Source organism: Hyla sarda, chromosome 2 (genome assembly GCF_029499605.1).
Source record: "Hyla sarda isolate aHylSar1 chromosome 2, aHylSar1.hap1, whole genome shotgun sequence".
Classification (NCBI taxonomy): Eukaryota; Metazoa; Chordata; class Amphibia; order Anura; family Hylidae; genus Hyla; species Hyla sarda.
Genome location: NC_079190.1, coordinates 3,965,179 through 3,989,244, shown reverse-complemented (window position 1 = coordinate 3,989,244; position 24,066 = coordinate 3,965,179). Strand labels below are relative to the sequence as shown.

The following is a 24,066-nucleotide window of genomic DNA, read 5'->3' as shown; positions in this document are numbered from 1 at the left end:
CTCGCGATGTCACGACGCCCACACCCAGAGTTCGCAACAAAGTGTTCCGAACGCTGGGGCAGTGGAGTACCCCTTTAAATGAATACAAATGTGTTGGATATTCTAGGAAATTTTGTTGGCCCGGTTCTTTTCTTTTGCCCAAACCGTGGTCAGCGTGAAACAGGTGTAGGGAACGGGGTGAAACCCGTCGGGACCTGGGTAATTAGTCACAGGAGGCGGCCCTCACAGCTGCTCTCTGCCCTGCCGCCACAAGTGACACATCGCTCCCTATCTGTGTATGCGTAGAGGCGCGCGTTCCAGGCTGGCGAGGTGGGGAGCAGAGGCCGGGAGCCCCCCACAGAGAGTTCATAGTTTAAAGGGGTACTCCACTGCTCAGTGTTTAGAACAAACAGTGCTGGGAGCTCGTGACATCATAGCCCCCTCATGATGTCACGCCATGCCCCCTCAATGCATGTCTATGGGAGGGGGCGTGACGGCAGTCACGCCCCCTCCCATAGACTTGCATTGAGGGGGTGGAGCCATGACATAACGAGCTCCCGACTCCTGCGTAGGGAACATTTTGTTCCAAACGCTAAGCAGCGGAGTACCCCTTTAAGTAAAAAAAAAAAGTTAAGAAAAGTACAGCGTTCCGGGACCCTGCATCGGTTTCGGTGGCATAAACCAGTAAACGGGTTGAAAAGATTAAAAATATAAATTTATTAATAAATAAATAATGGCTTTTTTTCTATAAACAGCGCCCCCACCTGTCTGTAAATTAGTGGGGCTCAGCTGCAATAACAGACAAAAACCATGGACAAGTAAAACATTTCTCACATTCACATCATGAAAATGGCTTCCTCCCTGAGGGACTTTTTATGGCTAAAACTTATTTAATATCCTGAGCATGAAAAAGTCACCTCCCCAGAACTAATCCTCCAAGACGTCTCAAAATGACATTTAAGTAAAAAAATAAAAAGCATTTCCTCCTTTCTGAAGCTTCTATCTTGTGTGACTTCTTAGATGATCCTCAAAACTCGATTTGTTTCTAAAACATTTCCCACATTCAGTACATGAGAACCGCTCCTCCCCTGTGTGAATTCCCAGGTGATACACAAGACTTGTTTTATGGGTAAAGCATTTCCCGCAATCGGGACATGAAAACGGCTTCTCCCCTGTGTGAGTTTTCAGATGTACGGCAAGAACCTGTTTATGGTTAAAACGTCTCCCACATTCAGGACATGGAAAGGGCTTCTCTCCCGTGTGTATTACCTGATGGCTCTCGAGAGAATATTTATGGATAAAACTTTTTCCACATTCCACGCATGAAAATGGCTTCTCCCCTGTGTGAGCTCTTTGATGCTTCTCAAGAGAATCTTTACGTGTAAAACATTTCCCACACACGTCACATGGAAATGGCCTTACCCCTGTGTGAATTCTCTGATGTCTCTGAAGATGACTTTTAGACTTAAAACATTTTCCACATTCTGTACATAAAAACGACATCCCCTCTGTGTGAGTTCTTAGATGTTCCGTAACATGTGACTTCTGAGTAAAAGATTTCCCACATTCAGGACATGAAAATACCTTCTCCCCCGTGTGACTTTTTACATGATCCACAAGACTTGATTTTTGGGTAAAACATTTTCCACATTCTGAACACGAAAACGGCTTCTCCCCTGTGTGACTTTTCCGATGATACACAAGACTAGATTTACGAGTAAAACATCTTCCACATTCTGAGCATGAAAATGGCTTCTCCCCCCTGTGACTTCTTTGATGTCTCTCAAGATAATCCTTATGTTTAAACCACATCCCACAGTCCGGGCATGGAAATGGCTTTTCCGATGTGTGAATTATTTGATGTCTATCGAGAACAGATTTCCTGCTGAAACATTTCCCACATTTTGAACATGAAAACGGCCTGTCACCGTTGTGAATTCTCTCGTGTAAGGAAAGTATACATTTCTTTTTAAAATGTTTCCCACATTCAGAACATGCAAACGTTTTAACTGGTTTAGTTCTAATTCTGTCAATCCATGATTGATAGTCTTCTACTCTACTAGAGGGAGATAAAAGGAGACGGACACCTGGAAAAAAGATAATTCCAATACAAATTAATAGATATTTTAACATTTTTAAAGGAAAAATTTTAACACAGTAAATATAATCATTTAAGATCCATGCAAAAGTGTCAAATGTGGGCGCCAGCTTTCAGGGAAAGCTGGGTGAGATATGGGAAATCACTGGCGACACACAGCTCGCTCAGGTATTCAGTAAGTCCTATTATAGGGCCTGGATTTTTATGGGATGAAAGGCAGGTGTTGTAGTGGGGCCTTTCATTCCACTTTCTCAGATAGTCCAGATTTACAGGTTGGCCCCAAGTCCGCACAGGTGCTGAGGCTGATTTATACTGCGCTTACAAAAGGTAAAACCTCTAATAGGAGTTGGAGTCCTGAGGTGCAGCCTCAAAAAAGGGGACTAGGCAGCTGATCTCCCACAATATAGAACATCTACTAAATTATTTACATTAGTTGCTAATACAAAAATTCGCACTCATTTTGACAAAAATGGTTCATTACTGTAACTGGGTCATGTGATCACGAGTCTGACCCACAGAAAATCACAGAGCAAAATGTGTCAGCTGAATTCCTGTGATGTACAGGAGGACATTGCCTCTCTGGTAGCTCCCAGATCCCTTCCAGTTCTATCTGTATACTGCTGCTGCTATCGCTATGGGATCAGGATATATAGTAGTTATACACCTTCCCTCCAGCTCTATCTGTATACTGCTGCTGCCATCTCTATGGGATCAAAATATATAGAGTAGTTATACACCTTCCCTCCAGCTCTATATGTATACTGCTGCTGCTATCTCTATGGGATCAGGATATATATAGTAGTTATACACCTCTCCTCCAGCTCTATCTGTATACTGCTGCTATCTCTATGGGATCAGGATATATAGTAGTTATACACCTCTCCTCCAGCTCTATCTGTATACTGCTGCTATCTCTATGGGATCAGGATATATATAGTAGTTATACACCTCTCCTCCAGCTCTATCTGTATACTGCTGCTATCTCTATGGGATCAGGATATATATAGTAGTTATACACCTCTCCTCCAGATCTATCTCTATGGGATCAGGATATAAAGTAGTTATACACCTCCCATCCAGCTCTGTCTGTATACTGCTGCTATCTCTATGGGATCAGGATATATAGTAGTTATACACCTCCAATCCAGCTCTATCTCAATTGGATTAGGATATATAGTAGTCATACACCTCCCCTCCAGGACTATCTGTATACTGCTGCTATCTCTATGGGATTAGGATATATACTAGTTATACACCTCCCCTGTAGGACTATCTGTATACTGTTGCTATCTCTATGGGATCAGGATATATATAGTAGTTATACACCTCTCCTCCAGCTCTATCTGTATACTGCTGCTATCTCTATGGGATCAGGATATATATAGTAGTTATACACCTCTCCTCCAGCTCTATCTGTATACTGTTGCTATCTCTATGGGATCAGGATATATATAGTAGTTATACACCTCTCCTCCAGCTCTATCTGTATACTGCTGCTATCTCTATGGGATCAGGATATATATAGTAGTTATACACCTCTCCTCCAGATCTATCTCTATGGGATCAGGATATAAAGTAGTTATACACCTCCCCTCCAGCTCTGTCTGTATACTGCTGCTATCTCTATGGGATCAGGATATATATAGTAGTTATACACCTCTCCTCCAGATCTATCTCTATGGACACAAGTTATACACCAGAACATTTCAGGTAAACTCCATCTGGACTTTATAAGAACAATATAAAACACAAGATTAAGGAGAGGCTCCTACCATTCACTGACTCCGATATGGGGTTTTCATGTTCACTCGTCGTCCTACAATCACTTTTCTGCAAGATGTAAAAAATAAATATATTTTATATCTTAGTGTTCCCTTTATCTTTTGAGCAGTGTATATATATATATATATATATATATATATATATATATATATATATATATATATTTATATATATGTTATATTATATCTTATATTCAAGTGAATGTCAAAAACCCCTAAGAGGTCAGAACCACCTGCCCCTAAGAGGAGAAGGATCTTCTCAATTAGTAATATGATGGGAACAACATTCATCCAAATATTTTACATATTGATGATCTTTTAAAATTTGCCCCTCTACCCACCAGCAGGACTACTAGTACCATTACTACCACCGCCAACACAGCCGTCATGTCCTCCACCTGATCCTCCTCCTTATCACAGTCCAAATGCTGAGTCTTCTCACCTATAGGATCTTGAATATCTTAGTACCTGAGGTGTTACATGAACCACCGTTTTTGAGGTTATAGCTAATAGATAACGGTAATAAGAGGAGTGACTTTAAAGGGGTACTCCGGTGGAAAAAAAAATTTTTTAAATCAACTGGGGCCAGAAAGTTAAACAGAATTGTTAATTACTTCTCTTAAAAATCTTTACCCTTCCAGTACTTTTTAGCAGCTGTATGCTAAAGAGGAAATTCTTTTCTTTTTGAATTTCTTTTTGGTCTTGTCCACAGTGCTCTCTGCTGACACCTCTGTCAGTGTCAGGAACTGTCCAGAGCAGCGTATGTTTGCTATGGGGATTTTCTCCTGCTCTGGACAGTTCCTGACACGGACAGAGGTGTCAGCAGAGAGAACTGTGGATACAAAAAAGAAATTCAAAAAGAAAAGAATTTTCTCTGTAGCATACAGCTGCTAAAAAGTACTGGAAGGGTGAAGATTTTTTTAATAGAAGTCATTAACAAATCTGTTTAACTTTCTGGCACCAGTTGATTTAAAAAAAAAAAGGAGATTTTTTAACACTTACCGTAAAATCTCTTTCTCGGAGGATCCATTGGGGGACACAGACCGTGGGTGTATGCTGCTGTGTCTAGGAGGTGTGACACTATGGTAATAAAAAAGTCAGCTCCTCCCAGCAGGATATACCCGCCTTCAGGCTCTGAGCTAGTCAGTTTAAGTTCAGGAGCAATAGGAGGAGACCAATAGGTCAAAGAAAAACCCCAAACTGTCCGAGAACCAGAAGAAAAAACATAACTGAACACACCCTCGGACAGAGAACCAAAGGAAAAACCCAAAAAGGGCGGGAGCTGTGTCCCCCAATGGATCCTTCGAGAAAGAGATTTTACGGTAAGTGTTAAAAATTCTCCTTTTCTCTATCGGCTCCATTGGGGGACATAGACCGTGGGACGTACCAAAGCCGTCCCTTGGGTGGGCAGATAAGTAATCAGGCAGACGGCCGATGCACTGCCCCCTGAACACTTTACGGCCCAGACTAGCATCAGCCGATGCGAAGTATGAACTCAGGAAAACCTCAAGAAAGTGTGCAAAGATGACCAGGTAGCCGCCTTGCAAATCTGCGAGGCCGAGGCTCTATTCTGGAGAGCCCAGGATGCCCCAACAGAACGGGTGTAATGAGCCACAACCCTGAAAGGAGGAATCTTCCCCTTACAGCGATAGGCTTCCGAAATGGCGGACCGAATCCACTGAGAAATGGTAGCCTTGGAAGCAGGTTGTCCCTTACGACGACCTTCCGTAAGGACGAAAATGGAATCACACTGACGAAACGAAGAAGTGATGGAGAGATAAGACCGAACAGCCCAAACTACATCCAGCTTGTGTAGTAAGCGCTCCTTAGGATGAGAGGGAGCAGGACAAAAAGACAGGAGGACAATGTCCTCATTGAGATGAAAGGCCGAGACCACCTTAGGTAAAAAGGAAGGATCTGGACGGAAAACGACCTTGTCCTGGTGGATCACCAGAAACGGAGAACAGCAGGAAAGAGCTGCCAATTCCGACACCCTTCGGATGGAGGTGATAGCCACAAGAAACGCAACTTTCCAAGAAAGGAGGCGGAGAGACACCTCTCTAAGGGGCTCCAAGGGTGCACCCTGGAGGGCACTCAGAACCAAATTCAAGTCCCAAGGGGGAGAAGGTGACCGATAAGGAGGAACAGTGTGCGCCACTCCTTGCAGGAAAGTCCGGACATGAGGATTAGAAGCCAGGGGCCGCTGGAAAAGAACAGTAAGGGCCGAAACCTGACCTTTAAGGGAACTGAGAGACAACCCCAGTTCCAACCCCGACTGCAAAAAGGAGAGAAGACGGGGAACCGAGAAGGTCAACGGGGAGAAGTCCTGAGCTTCACACCAACGAAAATAAGACCGCCAAGTACGGTGGTAAATTCTTGCGGAGGAGGGCTTACGAGCCTTGAGCATGGTGTGAATGACTTGGGAAGAGAACCCGCTGGCCCTCTAAACCGCGGTCTCAACCTCCACACTGTCAAATGCAGCGACTGTAAATTGGGGTGGCAAAGAGGACCCTGAGAGAGTAGATCCGGGCGGAGCGAAAGGCGCAGAGGTGCGTCGTCCAGGAGCCTGACTACGTCGGCGTACCACGACCTTCGGGGCCAATCTGGAGCTACCAGAATGGCGGGGACGTCCTCTGCCTTGGGCTTCCTCAGCACCCTGGGAAGGAGCGGAAGAGGAGGGAACAGATAAGGGAGGGCGAACCCCGCCCAAGGAATCACTAGGGCGTCCACGGCTAGAGCCTGAGGGTCCCGGGACTTGGACACAAACGGAAGAATTTTCCGATTGTGCCGGGACGCGAAGAGGTCCACGTCCGGAATGCCCCAGAGGTCGCAGAGCTGCATGAAGACCTCCGGATGAAGAGACCACTCGCGGGATCGGGTGAGGACCGACTGAGGAAGTCCGCTTCCCTGTTGAGCACTCCCGGAATGTGAATCGCCGAAATGGCCGGAACCTTGTTCTCCGCCCAGGTGAGAATCTTGGTCACCGCGGCCATGGCTGCCAAGCTGCGAGTGCCGCCCTGTCGATTTATGTATGCCACGGTCATGGCGTTGTCCGACTGAACGCGGACAGGACGGGACTCCCAATGAAGAAGACAAAGAAGAATCGCCCATAATTCCAATATGTTTATCGGAAGAAGGGTCTCCTGGGGAGACCAGAGCCCCTGAACCGTCCAGTCCCTGAACACGCCGCCCCAGCCCGACAGGCTGGCATCCGTTATAACAACCTGCCAGTGAAGGGGAAGAAAGGACCGCCCTTGGAGAAGAAGGGGGTGGGGAGCGGAGCCACCAGAGCAGAGACTGACGGACCCTGAGAGGGAGAACAATCTGACGATCGAGGGACCGAGGAGACCTGTTCCATCGAGAGAGAATCGCCAGTTGAAGGGGCGGTAATGAAACTGGGCAAAGGGTACGGCCTCCATAGTTGCCACCATCCGACCCAGGACTTCCATACAAGTGCAGATGGAGACTGATACCTGGGTCCGAAGGGAGCGGACCCCCGCCCGGAGCGCCAGACGGAAGACAAATTCGGGCAGAGGCCGCGTCGAATCGAAGTCCCAGAAAGGTTAGAGACTGGGTAGGACAGAGGACTGACTTGTCCCGGTTGACCATCCACCCGAAGCGAGTCAGAGTGTGGAGAGTGACGTCCAGAGTCTGGGCTCTGGTTGGAGCCTTGATGAGAAGGTCGTCCAGATAGGGTATCACCAAGATACCCCTCGACCATAACAAGCCCATCACTGGCGCAAGGATCTGTAAAGACCCGAGGAACCGTGGCTAGACCAAAGGGGAGGGCTACGAATTGAAAGTGCCCCTCTGGAACCGCAAAGCGGAGGTACCGATGATGGCCCGGAAATATTGGCACATGGAGGTAGGCATCCTTGATGTCCACCGATGAAAGGAACTCCCCTTGTTCCAGGGACGCCACCACCGAACGGATTCCATTCGGAAGTGGCAGATGAGAAGGAGAAGCTTGAGGTCTAGGATTGGTCATACAGAACCGTCCTTCTTGGGGACCACAAAAAGATTTGAATAGAAACCCCGAAAATGTTCCCCTGGAGGGACGGGGACGATAACCCCCTGGAGAAGCAGAGACTGGAGAGCCACTCGAAATTGCTTCGCCAGAAGAGGAGACCGGGGGGCCCGGGATCGAAAAAAAGCGATCCCTTGCAACGGAGGCGAATTCGATCCGGTAACCATTGGACACCACGTCCCTGACCCAAGAGTCCTGAATGTGTGAGGTGCAGATGTATCGGAAAAACAAGAGACGACCTCCCACCCGAAAAGAAACCGCGGGTGGGGGCCTCACTTCATGCAGAAGTGGGTTTGCGTTGCCCGATTAGGGCGCAAAACGGCCAGAGCGGTTGGAGTCCGACTTCCAAGACGGGCGTGCCCGGAACAAGGGAGCCTTCTTGTCCCGGGAGGGCACCTGCCCGGACCCTTTACTGGGGCCAGAGGTCCGAAAGGAAAATGATTTCCTTTGGGAAGTAGGGCGGGCTTTATTTTGAGGTAACAAGGAACTCTTACCTCCCGTTGCCTCAGAGATAATCTCTTCAAGGCGTTTGCCAAAAAGACGGCCGCCTGTAAAGGGAAGCTCAGTGAGAGACCTTTTGGAAGCGGCATCTGCATTCCAAGCTTTAAGCCGCATAGAGCGGCGGAGGGCCGCTAGGTGACCCACAGCAAAGGCAGAACAACGGGCTGACTGCATGGAAGCTGCGCACAGAAAGTCCCCAGCTTTAGCGCATCGGAGAGCCAGAGCAGATAGATCCTCTGGGGGGGTATCCCGCTAAGATATCCTGATGGAGCTTTTGGCACCACTCCGACAGGGCCTTGGACACCCATGTCGAGGCGAAGATGGGAAGAAGAGAAGAGCCAGCTGCTACAGAAGCGAACTTCGCTAAGGATTCTACCTTCTTGTCCGCGGGATCCTTGAAGGCAGCGGCATCTGCCAGAGGCAGTGTAGCCGCCTTAAGAGATCCGGGAGATTGGTGGATCCACCGAGGGAGGGGAAGCCACCTTAGCGACAAAGTCCATGTCAAATGGATAACGTTCTTGAATTGTCTTGATTCCCGGGAATCTCTTGTCTGGATGTTTCCATGCGGATTCCAGAATGTCGTCAAAGTCAGCGTGAGGGCTGAACCTTTGAGGTGCTGGCTTAGTACGATGAAAGGATACTTCTGGATAGACATCCGAAGATCCTGGGTCCTCTAAGTGGAAGGTGTCTCTTATGGCTGTCACCAATGAGTTCACCGTTGCAATTGAGTCCGAGCGGTCCTCTGAGTCAGATGCCGGTTCGAAAGCCTCGTCCACTAGTTCACCAGGGGAATGTAAATGAGTAGAGGCAGTCCTGGAGGGTGGCGACCCAGACCAGGTACGCGGCTCTGGCGTGGCAGAGCGGCGACTCCGAGAACGTCCTCTGGAGGAGCAACGTTTGTGCCCAGATGATAGGGGGGCGGGACCCGCGAGGGGAACGTTCACGTCTATCTGAAGACTCAATGGAAGAGTCAGACGAGGCACCCCTAGCACGCTTGTGAGAGCGTGAAGTACGAGGAGACGAATAGCGGGCCCTCTCAGAGGTCCTGCGCAGGGAAGACCCCTTCAAGGCGGACACCATTTCCCGGGAGGCCTCAGCCACCGAACGGGAGACTTGGGTCAAGTCAGCCATATACTGGGTCAGGGAAGAAACCCAGGCTGGAGGAGCGGCTGAACCCACCGGGACCAAAGGGGCATCAGGGGGCACCAGGGGGTCTGGGGGAGCAGTGGAGCAGGCAGGGCAAGCGGGCTCAGCGGAGCCATGCATCTTGGTATTACAGTGCTTACAGATATAGTAAGTCACTGAATTTCCAGGTTTCTGTTTAGAGGGAGGAACAGCCCTGAGTACGGACATAATGTGGGGAAAAAAGAAGACAGGAACTTTCTCACCCTGATCTGTGTCCCCTGTCAGCTGGAGTGAGGAGAACTCGCTCCGTGCAGCCAGATAGACTGAACAGGCCAGCCAATAGGGAGGGAGGGGCGTGCCTGAAGCAAGGCACACAGTAACCGACCCCTACACATAGAAAATCGCACCCACGGCGCTGATAGGACGCTGCTTCGCACCTCCGAGAGCTCCCAGCCCAGTGGGCGGAGCTACAGGCCGGCTGAAGAAGAACTGTCATGGCGCCCGCTTCTTGTCCTGAGTGCACCTGCCTAGCCGCATATGCGCTCGGGGGAATAGAGCGGGCAGCCAAAACGCTGGCAGAGGCTGCCGGCGAAAGTGAAAGTAAGCGCCCGGCTCGTAGCAGCGCCGCGGCTGTCAGCCGCGTATAAGGCGCTGCAGGCATAACGAAAGTAAGCCGGCACTGAGAGCGCCCGACCCGAAGCAGCGCCGCGGCTGACAGCCGCATATAAGGCGCTGGAGTAGTTGCACCAACACACATACACATAACATAGTAAAGTGCTCCATAACATGTCCCATGAAGTAAGGTGCCTTATAATACATGCCCCCTCAGGTGTCGCTGCTCCCCCAGCATTAAGTGCAGCCCGTGTATAATCAAGCCCCATAAACTGAAGGTGGGCCAAAACAGGGGGTCTCCAGAGGATGCGAGTCCGTACCTATGGAGAAAAAAAGGGAGGAAGTAATTACCTCAGTCAGAAGAACTTACCTAATGGAGTCTTCAGTGAAGTCTTCAAACAGCTTTTCGTCCCTGCATCACACCTGGCTGCTATGCGCGAGCGAGGCGAGCAGAGAAAAAGGGGGACCCGGAAATATGAGGTACCAACCCAGACGCTGACCGTTGGCGAGAGGGGGTTAACAGCGCATATACGCAATGTCTGTGCCCCCTTACTCGCAATGGGGAAACAGGGAACCGCAGTCCCCGAGTCCCCCACCTGAAAACAGAAAAGAAAAGGAATAAAAAACTAACACGTCCCTATACTAGGAAAATAAAAAAACAGAAGACCTGGTGTAGAGCAAACCAGACCCCGTCCACCTCCTTCAGACACTAAGCTTAAACTGACTAGCTCAGAGCCTGAAGGCGGGTATATCCTGCTGGGAGGAGCTGACCTTTTTTTTTATTACCATAGTGTCACACCTCCTAGAGACAGCAGCATACACCCACGGTCTGTGTCCCCCAATGGAGCCGATAGAGAAATATGTTTTCCACCAGAGTACTCCTTTAATAAGGGCCAAATTTTAACGGCATGTGATGATCCCAGTATGCAGGGGTTAGTACCTACCAAAAGTGGCCCAAGAAAGGACGAACAGTGAACGGATGACAGAGCCATCAGTGCCGAATACTCAGATGTGTTGGCGGGTGTATGAGTTAGAACAGTGTTTTCCAACCAGTGTTCCTCCAGCTGTTGCAAGACTACAACTCCCAGCATGCCCAGACAGCCTTCGACTGTCTGGGCATGCTGGGAGTTGTAGTTTAGCAACAGCTGAAGGCACGCTGGTTGGGAAACACTGAGTTAGAATGTGGAGTCCAATCCTGCAGAAGAGACAATGTAGAAGTAAATACTGGAAATGCTGAATGTGATAGAAATACGTCAGATCACACAGAGCACGGCAGCGCCTCCCATGGGGCTACTTGGCCACAGACGGGTCAGTACCTTGTCCGCCAGAAAATGTCCATATTGAGCATCAGCACACATAGCTTAGCCGTGCTTCAATGGGTGGGGTGACTGATGTGTGGGAGGGAGAAAATCGACCTCACACTTACAAATAAGGGATCCTGGGTCTTGTAGTTGGAAGGAGGGAACTCCAACAGGAAATGTCCCCCTTAAAGGGGTACTCCGGTGGAAAACTTTTTTTTATTTATTTTTTTTAAAATGAACTGGTTCCAGAAAGTTAAACAGATTTGTAAATGACTTCTATTTAAAAATCTCAATCCTTTCAGTAATTATTAGCAGCTGTATGCTACAGAGGAAATTCTTTTATTTTTTTAATTTCTTTTTTGTCTTGTCCACAGTGCTCTCTGCTGACACCTCTGTCCATATCAGGAACTGTCCAGAGCAGCATAGGTTTGCTATGGGGATTTGCTCTGGACAGTTCCTGACACGGACAGAGGTTGCAGCAGAGAGCACTGTGGACAAGACAAAAAAGAAATTCAAAAAGAAAAGAATTTCCTCTGTAGCAAACAGCTGCTAATAAGTGCTGGAAGGGTAAAGATTTTTTAACAGAAGTAATTTTAATAGAAGAAATCTGGCAGCAGTTGATTTAAAATAAAAAAAATAAATAAAAATGTTTTCCACCGGAGTACCCCTTTAAGGGGTTAGTAATGTTTACTTATTGGAAATCATGTGTTGTGTTCTCACTTAAAGAGGCACTGTCATTATGAAAAACTTTTTATATTTTGTAGTACTACTGATAAGATGACTTTTTTCAATATACGTTTATTTAAAAAAAAAAAAATTTTTACTAAAAAATGAAAATAGCCACCACTAGGGGTCATCTATCTTTCTGCAGACAGATTACTCCGCATTTTGCAGCATACTGGACACCGGCCGTAAAGTGAGTTGGTATCCAGTATAGGAGATCACCATTGCATGACAACAGCCTTAAAGGGGTACTCCGGTGCTTACACATCTTATCCCCTATCCAAAGGATAGGGGATAAGATGCCTGATCGCGGGAGTCCCGCAGCTGGGGACGCCCGGGATCATGCACGGGGAACCCCATTTGTAATGGGTTGCCGGCCCTGCGGTTGACCGTAATCAGACCCGGAGCGAACACGCTCCGGGGACTGATTACAAACAGGGTGCCCCGTGCATGATCCCGGGCTTCCCCAGCTGCGGGACTCCTGCGATCAGGCATCTTATCCCTTATCCTTTGGATAGGGGATAAGATGTGTAAGCTCCGGAGTACCCCTTTAAGATGTTGCTAAACTACAAATCCCATGAGGGGAGTTGTAGTTTTGCAACAGCTGGAGGCACCCTGGTTGGGAAACACTGAGTTAAAATGTGGAGTACAATCCCGCAGAAGAGACAATGTAGCAGAAAATACTGAATGTGATAAAAAGACGTCAGATCACACAGAGAACGGCAGCGCCTCCCATGGGGCTACTTGGCCATAGATGGGTCAGTACCTTGTCCGCCAGAAAATGTCCATATTGAGCATCACAACCGGACCATGAAGCAATGTTGTCGGCACCGGGTCTGATAGATGACATTTCCCTATATGGGGACGGCCGGGTGCGTCACTTACCAGGGGAAGAGATGGCACCAGGATGCACTATGGGAAGAAGACAATATGGCGGGGCAGTGTGATGGGCAATGTTCTGCTGGAGGCCTGGTTCTGGCATCATGTGGATATTACTCACCTAAACATTGTAGATCAAACCCCCATCACCCCAATGGCAGCGGCCCCTGCCCCTTAGGATAATGCCCCTGCCCTCCCCTCCCCTGACCACACTGCAGCCATTGTTCAGGGATGAGGAACACGACAAAGAGCTCATGGTGTCTTGGTGCCAGATACTTTAGGGCCCAACAGACGTCTTGTGGAGTCCATGATTCAATAGTCAGAGCGATTTGGGCAGCAGGAGGGGGAATAATAATGTTACGGCTGATCAGAGAGGACAAAGAAATCTAAGGCCAAAAAGAGAAGATTATATCCAAAATGTATGTGTCCTGACTCTACACATGATGTTCTCTCAGCTTTACAAGCAGCTGACTGGCATTGTGCTGATATCTCTATATATATACCCCATGATATCTACCAAGAGGATATAAGAGGAGATGGAGGTTTATCACAAGACTGTATATAACCAGAAACCATTTGTATCCAGGAGCGACCACAGCCAACACCAGGACCCCATAGATGTCTCCTCCACTGCTGGGATAGAAAGCTCCATGACATCAATCTATAGAGGATTTACAGGAATCTCATCTACCTGATGATCCGGGGGGACATTCTGCGTCTCCTCTGGACAATCCTGGGGATATAGAGGACGGGGACATCTCTCTGGTGGATTCCTCTGACCGGACCCGTCTATAGGAAATATACACAGTGACTGAATACATTGTATATGTGATGATCACATGATGGGGGTCTAAGTGACCCTGACCCCTGGTCTCCTCTATAATCAGGAAGGTCTCCTCTTACCTGGTGATGGGAGGGGCCGGTGATCCCCCATCATGATGTCCTGGTACCGATCCTTGTGTCCTTCTACATACTCCCACTCCTCCATGGAGAAATAGACAGTGACGTCCTGACACCTTATAGGAACCTGACACATAATGATACAGTCATCACCAGACCCCTCCATTACTGTATAATGTCCCAGCAGTGTCACCTCTCCAATCATTACCAGACCCCTCCATTACTGTATAATGTCCCAGCAGTGTCACCTCTCTAATCATCACCAGACCCCTCCATTACTGTATAATGTCCCAGCAGTGTCACCTCTCTAATCATCACCAGACCCCTCCATTACTGTATAATGTCCCAGCAGTGTCACCTCTCTAATCATCACCAGACCCCTCCATTACTGTATAATGTCCCAGCAGTGTCACCTCTCCAGTCATCACCAGACCCCTCCATTACTGTATAATGTCCAGCAGTGTCACCTCTCCAGTCATCACCAGACTCCTCCATTACTGTATAATGTCCCAGCAGTGTCACCTCTCCAGTCATCACCAGACCCCTCCATTACTGTATAATGTCCCAGCAGTGTCACCTCTCTAATCATCACCAGACCCCTCCATTACTGTATAATGTCCTAGCAGTGTCACCTCTCCAGTCATCACCAGACCCCTCCATTACTGTATAATGTCCCAGCAGTGTCACCTCTCTAATCATCACCAGACTCCTCCATTACTGTATAATGTCCAAGCAGTGTCACCTCTCCAATCATCACCAGACCCCTCCATTACTGTATAATGTCCCAGCAGTGTCACCTCTCCAGTCATCACCAGACCCCTCCATTACTGTATAATGTCCCAGCAGTGTCACCTCTCTAATCATCACCAGACTCCTCCATTACTGTATAATATCCAAGCAGTGTCACCTCTCCAGTCATCACCAGACTCCTCCATTACTGTATAATGTCCCAGCAGTGTCACCTCTCCAGTCATCACCAGACCCCTCCATTACTGTATAATGTCCCAGCAGTGTCACCTCTCCAGTCATCACCAGACTCCTCCATTACTGTATAATGTCCCAGCAGTGTCACCTCTCGAGTCATCACCAGACCCCTCCATTACTGTATAATGTCCCAGCAGTGTCACCTCTCCAATCATTACCAGACCCCTCCATTACTGTATAATGTCCCAGCAGTGTCACCTCTCTAATCATCACCAGACCCCTCCATTACTGTATAATGTCCTAGCAGTGTCACCTCTCCAGTCATCACCAGACCCCTCCATTACTGTATAATGTCCCAGCAGTGTCACCTCTCTAATCATCACCAGACCCCTCCATTACTGTATAATGTCCTAGCAGTGTCACCTCTCCAGTCATCACCAGACCCCTCCATTACTGTATAATGTCCCAGCAGTGTCACCTCTCTAATCATCACCAGACTCCTCCATTACTGTATAATGTCCAAGCAGTGTCACCTCTCTAATCATCACCAGACCCCTCCATTACTGTATAATGTCCCAGCAGTGTCACCTCTCCAGTCATCACCAGACCCCTCCATTACTGTATAATGTCCCAGCAGTGTCACCTCTCTAATCATCACCAGACTCCTCCATTACTGTATAATGTCCAAGCAGTGTCACCTCTCCAGTCATCACCAGACTCCTCCATTACTGTATAATGTCTCAGCAGGGTCACCTCTCCAGTCATCACCAGACCCCTCCATTACTGTATAATGTCCCAGCAGTGTCACCTCTCGAGTCATCACCAGACCCCTCCATTACTGTATAATGTCCCAGCAGTGTCACCTCTCTAATCATCACCAGACCCCTCCATTACTGTATAATGTCCCAGCAGTGTCACCTCTCCAGTCATCACCAGACCCCTCCATTACTGTATAATGTCCAGCAGTGTCACCTCTCCAGTCATCACCAGACCCCTCCATTACTGTATAATGTCCCAGCAGTGTCACCTCTCCAGTCATCACCAGACCCCTCCATTACTGTATAATGTCCCAGCAGTGTCACCTCTCGAGTCATCACCAGACCCTCCATTACTGTATAATGTCCCAGCAGTGTCAACTCTCGAGTCATCACCAGACCCCTCCATTACTCTATAATGTCCCAGCAGTGTCACCTCTCCAGTCATCACCAGACCCCTCCATTACTGTATAATGTCCCAGCAGTGTCACCTCTCCAGTCATCACCAGACCCCTCCATTACTGTATAATGTCCCAGCAGTGTCACCTCTCCAGTCATCACCAGACCCCTCCATTACTGTATAATGTCCCAGCAGTGTCACCTCTCCAGTCATCACCAGACTCCTCCATTACTGTATAATGTCCCAGCAGTGTCACCTCTCTAATCATCACCAGACCCCTCCATTACTGTATAATGTCCCAGCAGTGTCACCTCTCCAGTCATCACCAGACCCCTCCATTACTGTATAATGTCCCAGCAGTGTCACCTCTCCAGTCATCACCAGACCCCTCCATTACTGTATAATGTCCCAGCAGTGTCACCCTCTCTAATCATCACCAGACCCCTCCATTACTGTATAATGTCCAGCAGTGTCACCTCTCTAATCATCACCAGACCCATCCATTACTGTATAATGTCCCAGCAGTGTCACCTCTCCAGTCATCACCAGACCCCTCCATTACTGTATAAAGTCCAGCAGTGTCACCTCTCCAGTCATCACCAGACCCCTCCATTACTGTATAATGTCCCAGCAGTGTCACCTCTCCAGTCATCACCAGACCCCCTCCATTACTGTATAATGTCCCAGCAGTGTCACCTCTCTAATCATCACCAGACCCCTCCATTACTGTATAATGTCCCAGCAGTGTCACCTCTCGAGTCATCACCAGACCCCTCCATTACTGTGATAATGTCCCAGCAGTGTCACCTCTCTAATCATCATCACCAGACCCTCCTCCATTACTATATAATGTCCCAGCAGTGTCACTTCTCCAGTCATCACCAGACCCCTCCATTACTGTATAATGTCCCAGCAGTGTCACCTCTCATCACCAGACCCCTCCAGTACTGTATAATGTCACAGCAGTGTCACCTCTCCAGTCATCACCAGACCCCTCCATTACTGTATAATGTCCCAGCAGTGTAACCTCTCTAATCATCACCAGACCCCTCCATTACTGTATAATGTCCCAGCAGTGTCACCTCTCCAGTCATCATCAGACCCCTCAATTACTGTATCATGTCCCAGCAGTGTCACCTCTCCAGTCATCACCAGACCCCTCCATTACTGTATAATGTCCCAGCAGTGTCACCTCTCTAATCATCACCAGACCCCTCCATTACTGTATAGTGTCCCAGCAGTGTCACCTCTGTAATCATCACCAGACCCCTCCTTTACTGTATAATGTCCCAGCAGTGTCACCTCTCTAATCATCACCAGACCCCTCCATTACTGTATAATGTCCCAGCTGTGTCAACTCTCCAGTCATCACCAGACCCCTCCATTACTGTATAAAGTCCAGCAGTGTCACCTCTCCAGTCATCACCAGACCCCTCCATTACCGTATAATGTCCAGCAGTGTCACCTCTCCAGTCATCACCAGACCCCTCCATTACTGTATAATGTCCCAGCAGTGTCACCTCTCCAGTCATCACCAGACCCCTCCATTACTGTATAATGTCCCAGCAGTGTCACCTCTCCAGTCATCACCAGACCCCTCCATTACTGTATAAAGTCCAGCAGTGTCACCTCTCCAGTCATCACCAGACCCCTCCATTACTGTATAATGTCCCAGCAGTGTCACCTCTCCAGTCATCACCAGACCCCTCCATTACTGTATAATGTCCCAGCAGTGTCACCTCTCTAATCATCACCAGACCCCTCCATTACTGTATAATGTCCCAGCAGTGTCACCTCTCGAGTCATCACCAGACCCCTCCATTACTGTATAATGTCCCAGCAGTGTCACCTCTCTAATCATCACCAGACCCCTCCATTACTATATAATGTCCCAGCAGTGTCACTTCTCCAGTCATCACCAGACCCCTCCATTACTGTATAATGTCCCAGCAGTGTCACCTCTCATCACCAGACCCCTCCAGTACTGTATAATGTCACAGCAGTGTCACCTCTCCAGTCATCACCAGACCCCTCCATTACTGTATAATGTCCCAGCAGTGTAACCTCTCTAATCATCACCAGACCCCTCCATTACTGTATAATGTCCCAGCAGTGTCACCTCTCCAGTCATCATCAGACCCCTCAATTACTGTATCATGTCCCAGCAGTGTCACCTCTCCAGTCATCACCAGACCCCTCCATTACTGTATAATGTCCCAGCAGTGTCACCTCTCTAATCATCACCAGACCCCTCCATTACTGTATAGTGTCCCAGCAGTGTCACCTCTGTAATCATCACCAGACCCCTCCTTTACTGTATAATGTCCCAGCAGTGTCACCTCTCTAATCATCACCAGACCCCTCCATTACTGTATAATGTCCCAGCTGTGTCAACTCTCCAGTCATCACCAGACCCCTCCATTACTGTATAAAGTCCAGCAGTGTCACCTCTCCAGTCATCACCAGACCCCTCCATTACCGTATAATGTCCAGCAGTGTCACCTCTCCAGTCATCACCAGACCCCTCCATTACTGTATAATGTCCCAGCAGTGTCACCTCTCTAATCATCACCAGACCCCTCCATTACTGTATAATGTCCCAGCAGTGTCACCTCTCGAGTCATCACCAGACCCCTCCATTACTGTATAATGTCCCAGCAGTGTCACCTCTCTAATCATCACCAGACCCCTCCATTACTATATAATGTCCCAGAAGTGTCACTTCTCCAGTCATCACCAGACCCCTCCATTACTGTATAATGTCCCAGCAGTGTCACCTCTCCAGACATCACCAGACCCCTCCATTACTGTATAATGTCCCAGCAGTGTCACCTCTCCAGTCATCACCAGACCCCTCCATTACTGTATAATGTCCCAGCAGTGTAACCTCTCTAATCATCACCAGACCCCAGCATTACTGTATAATGTCCCAGCAGTGTCACCTCTCTAATCATCACCAGACCCCTCCATTACTGTATAGTGTCCCAGCAGTGTCACCTCTCTAATCACCACCAGACCCCTCCATTACTGTATAATGTCCCAGCAGTGTCACCTCTCTAATCATCACCAGACCCCTCCATTACTGTATAATGTCCCAGCAGTGTCACCTCTCTAATCATCACCAGACCCCTCCATTACTGTATAATGTCCCAGCAGTGTCACCTCTCCAGTCATCATCAGACCCCTCCATTACTGTATAATGTCCCAGCAGTGTTACCTCTCCAGTCATCACCAGACCCCTCCATTACTGTATAATGTCCCAGCAGTGTCACCTCTCTAATGATCACCAGACCCCCCCCCCCCCCATTACTGTATAATGTCCCAGCAGTGTCACCTCTCCAGTCATCACCAGACCCCTCCATTACTGTATAATGTCCCAGCAGTGTCACCTCTCATCACCAGACTCCTCCATTACTGTATAATGGCCCAGCAGTGTCACCTCTCTAATCATCACCAGACCCCTCCATTACTGTATAATGTCCAGCAGTGTCACCTCTCCAGTCATCACCAGACCCCTCCATTACTATATAATGTCCCAGCAGTGTCACCTCTCCAGTCATCACCAGACCCCTCCATTACTGTATAATGTCCAAGCAGTGTCACCTCTGTAATCATCACCAGACCCCTCCATTACTGTATAATGTCCCAGCAGTGTCACCTCTCCAGTCATCACCAGACCCCTCCATTACTGTATAATGTCCCAGCAGTGTCACCTCTCTAATCATCACCAGACCCCCCATTACTGTATAATGTCCCAGCAGTGTCACCTCTCTAATCATCACCAGACCCCTCCATTACTTTATAATGTCCCAGCAGTGTCACCTCTCCAGTCATCACCAGACCCCTCCATTACTGTATAATGTCCCAGCAATATCACCTCTCCAGTCATCACCAGACCCCTCCATTACTGTATAATGTCCCAGCAGTGTCACCTCTCTAATCATCACCAGACCCCTCCATTACTGTATAGTGTCCCAGCAGTGTCACCTCTGTAATCATCACCAGACCCCTCCATTACTGTATAATGTCCAAGCAGTGTCACCTCTCTAATCATCACCAGACCCCTCCATTACTGTATAATGTCCCAGCTGTGTCAACTCTCCAGTCATCACCAGACCCCTCCATTACTGTATAAAGTCCAGCAGTGTCACCTCTCCAGTCATCACCAGACCCCTCCATTACCGTATAATGTCCAGCAGTGTCACCTCTCCAGTCATCACCAGACCCCTCCATTACTGTATAATGTCCCAGCAGTGTCACCTCTCTAATCATCACCAGACCCCTCCATTACTGTATAATGTCCCAGCAGTGTCACCTCTCGAGTCATCACCAGACCCCTCCATTACTGTATAATGTCCCAGCAGTGTCACCTCTCTAATCATCACCAGACCCCTCCATTACTATATAATGTCCCAGAAGTGTCACTTCTCCAGTCATCACCAGACCCCTCCATTACTGTATAATGTCCCAGCAGTGTCACCTCTCCAGTCATCACCAGACCCCTCCATTACTGTATAATGTCCCAGCAGTGTCACCTCTCCACTCATCACCAGACCCCTCCATTACTGTATAATGTCCCAGCAGTGTCACCTCTCCAGTCATCACCAGACCCCTCCATTACTGTATAATGTCCCAGCAGTGTAACCTCTCTAATCATCACCAGACCCCAGCATTACTGTATAATGTCCCAGCAGTGTCACCTCTCTAATCATCACCAGACCCCTCCATTACTGTATAGTGTCCCAGCAGTGTCAACTCTCTAATCACCACCAGACCCCTCCATTACTGTATAATGTCCCAGCAGTGTCACCTCTCTAATCATCACCAGACCCCTCCATTACTGTATAATGTCCCAGCAGTGTCAACTCTCTAATCATCACCAGACCCCTCCATTACTGTATAATGTCCCAGCAGTGTCACCTCTCCAGTCATCACCAGACCCCTCCATTACTGTATAATGTCCCAGCAGTGTTACCTCTCCAGTCATCACCAGACCCCTCCATTACTGTATAATGTCCCAGCAGTGTCACCTCTCTAATGATCACCAGACCCCCCCATTACTGTATAATGTCCCAGCAGTGTCACCTCTCCAGTCATCACCAGACCCCTCCATTACTGTATAATGTCCCAGCAGTGTCACCTCTCTAATGATCACCAGACCCCCCCCCATTACTGTATAATGTCCCAGCAGTGTCACCTCTCTAATCATCACCAGACCCCTCCATTACTGTATAATGTCCAGCAGTGTCACCTCTCCAGTCATCACCAGACCCCTCCATTACTATATAATGTCCCAGCAGTGTCACCTCTCCAGTCATCACCAGACCCCTCCATTACTATATTATGTCCCAGCAGTGTCACCTCTCCAGTCATCACCAGACCCCTCCATTACTGTATAATGTCCCAGCAGTGTCACCTCTCCAGTCATCACCAGACCCCTCCATTACTGTATAATGTCCCAGCAGTGTCACCTCTCTAATCATCACCAGACCCCCCATTACTGTATAATGTCCAAGCAGTGTCACCTCTGTAATCATCACCAGACCCCTCCATTACTGTATAATGTCCCAGCAGTGTCACCTCTCCAGTCATCACCAGACCCCTCCATTACTGTATAATGTCCCAGCAGTGTCACCTCTCTAATCATCAAAAGACCCCCCATTACTGTATAATGTCCCAGCAGTGTCACCTCTCTAATCATCACCAGACCCCTCCATTACTTTATAATGTCCCAGCAGTGTCACCTCTCCAGTCATCACCAGACCCCTCCATTACTGTATAATGTCCCAGCAATATCACCTCTCCAGTCATCACCAGACCCCTCCATTACTGTATAATGTCCCAGCAGTGTCACCTCTCTAATCATCACCAGACCCCTCCATTACTGTATAATGTCCCAGCAGTGTCACCTCTCCAGTCATCACCAGACCCCTCCATTACTGTATAATGTCCCAGCAGTGTCACCTCTCTAATCATCACCAGACCCCACCATTACTGTATAATGTCCCAGCAGTGTCACCTCTCCAGTCATCACCAGACCCCTCCATTACTGTATAATGTCCCAGCAGTGTCACCTCTCCAGTCATCACCAGACCCCTCCATTACTGTATAATGTCCCAGCAGTGTCACCTCTCCAATCATCACCAGACCCCTCCATTACTGTATTATGTCCAGCAGTGTCACCTCTCCAGTCATCACCAGACCCCTCCATTACTATATAATGTCCCAGCAGTGTCACCTCTCCAGTCATCACCAGACCCCTCTATTACTGTATAATGTCCTAGCAGTGTCACCTCTCCAGTCATCACCAGACCCCTTCATTATTGTATAATGTCCCAGCAGTGTCACCTCTCTAATCATCACCAGACCCCTCCATTACTATATAATGTCCCAGCACTGTCACCTCTCCAGTCATCACCAGGTCCCTCCATTACTGTATAATGTCCCAGCAGGGTCACCTCTCCAGTCATCACCAGACCCCTCCATTACTGTATAATGTCCCAGCAGTGTCACCTCTCTAATGATCACCAGACCCCCCCCCATTACTGTATAATGTCCCAGCAGTGTCACCTCTCTAATCATCACCAGACCCCTCCATTACTGTATAATGTCCAGCAGTGTCACCTCTCCAGTCATCACCAGACCCCTCCATTACTATATAATGTCCCAGCAGTGTCACCTCTCCAGTCATCACCAGACCCCTCCATTACTGTATAATGTCCAAGCAGTGTCACCTCTCTAATCATCACCAGACTCCTCCATTACTGTATAATGTCCAAGCAGTGTCACCTCTCCAATCATCACCAGACCCCTCCATTACTGTATAATGTCCCAGCAGTGTCACCTCTCCAGTCATCACCAGACCCCTCCATTACTGTATAATGTCCCAGCAGTGTCACCTCTCTAATCATCACCAGACTCCTCCATTACTGTATAATATCCAAGCAGTGTCACCTCTCCAGTCATCACCAGACTCCTCCATTACTGTATAATGTCCCAGCAGTGTCACCTCTCCAGTCATCACCAGACCCCTCCATTACTGTATAATGTCCCAGCAGTGTCACCTCTCCAGTCATCACCAGACTCCTCCATTACTGTATAATGTCCCAGCAGTGTCACCTCTCGAGTCATCACCAGACCCCTCCATTACTGTATAATGTCCCAGCAGTGTCACCTCTCCAATCATTACCAGACCCCTCCATTACTGTATAATGTCCCAGCAGTGTCACCTCTCTAATCATCACCAGACCCCTCCATTACTGTATAATGTCCTAGCAGTGTCACCTCTCCAGTCATCACCAGACCCCTCCATTACTGTATAATGTCCCAGCAGTGTCACCTCTCTAATCATCACCAGACCCCTCCATTACTGTATAATGTCCTAGCAGTGTCACCTCTCCAGTCATCACCAGACCCCTCCATTACTGTATAATGTCCCAGGAGTGTCACCTCTCTAATCATCACCAGACTCCTCCATTACTGTATAATGTCCAAGCAGTGTCACCTCTCTAATCATCACCAGACCCCTCCATTACTGTATAATGTCCTAGCAGTGTCACCTCTCCAGTCATCACCAGACCCCTCCATTACTGTATAATGTCCCAGCAGTGTCACCTCTCTAATCATCACCAGACTCCTCCATTACTGTATAATGTCCAAGCAGTGTCACCTCTCTAATCATCACCAGACCCCTCCATTACTGTATAATGTCCCAGCAGTGTCACCTCTCCAGTCATCACCAGACCCCTCCATTACTGTATAATGTCCCAGCAGTGTCACCTCTCTAATCATCACCAGACTCCTCCATTACTGTATAATGTCCAAGCAGTGTCACCTCTCCAGTCATCACCAGACTCCTCCATTACTGTATAATGTCTCAGCAGGGTCACCTCTCCAGTCATCACCAGACCCCTCCATTACTGTATAATGTCCCAGCAGTGTCACCTCTCGAGTCATCACCAGACCCCTCCATTACTGTATAATGTCCCAGCAGTGTCACCTCTCTAATCATCACCAGACCCCTCCATTACTGTATAATGTCCCAGCAGTGTCACCTCTCCA

General features: G+C 48.4%; 1 protein-coding gene across 3 annotated transcripts in view; it reads right to left on the bottom strand.

Annotated features, from left to right (window-relative positions):
* Positions 1-543: 543 nt before the first annotated feature.
* The window catches only part of LOC130358177 (gastrula zinc finger protein XlCGF26.1-like), a 56,219-nt gene continuing 32,696 nt past the window's right edge, over positions 544-24,066 (bottom strand). The window contains exons 3-6 of one of the 3 annotated variants that reach the window (XM_056561049.1): positions 13,930-14,053; positions 13,718-13,815; positions 3,850-3,907; positions 544-2,066 (exon numbers count right to left, since the gene is read on the bottom strand). In XM_056561049.1, the coding sequence (XP_056417024.1) occupies positions 979-2,066; positions 3,850-3,907; positions 13,718-13,815; positions 13,930-14,053 (1,368 nt within the window). In that variant the 3' untranslated portion in view covers positions 544-978. The remainder of the gene's footprint in view (positions 2,067-3,849; positions 3,908-13,717; positions 13,816-13,929; positions 14,054-24,066) is intronic. The other 2 variants (XM_056561046.1, XM_056561047.1) reach the window with 2 other exon arrangements.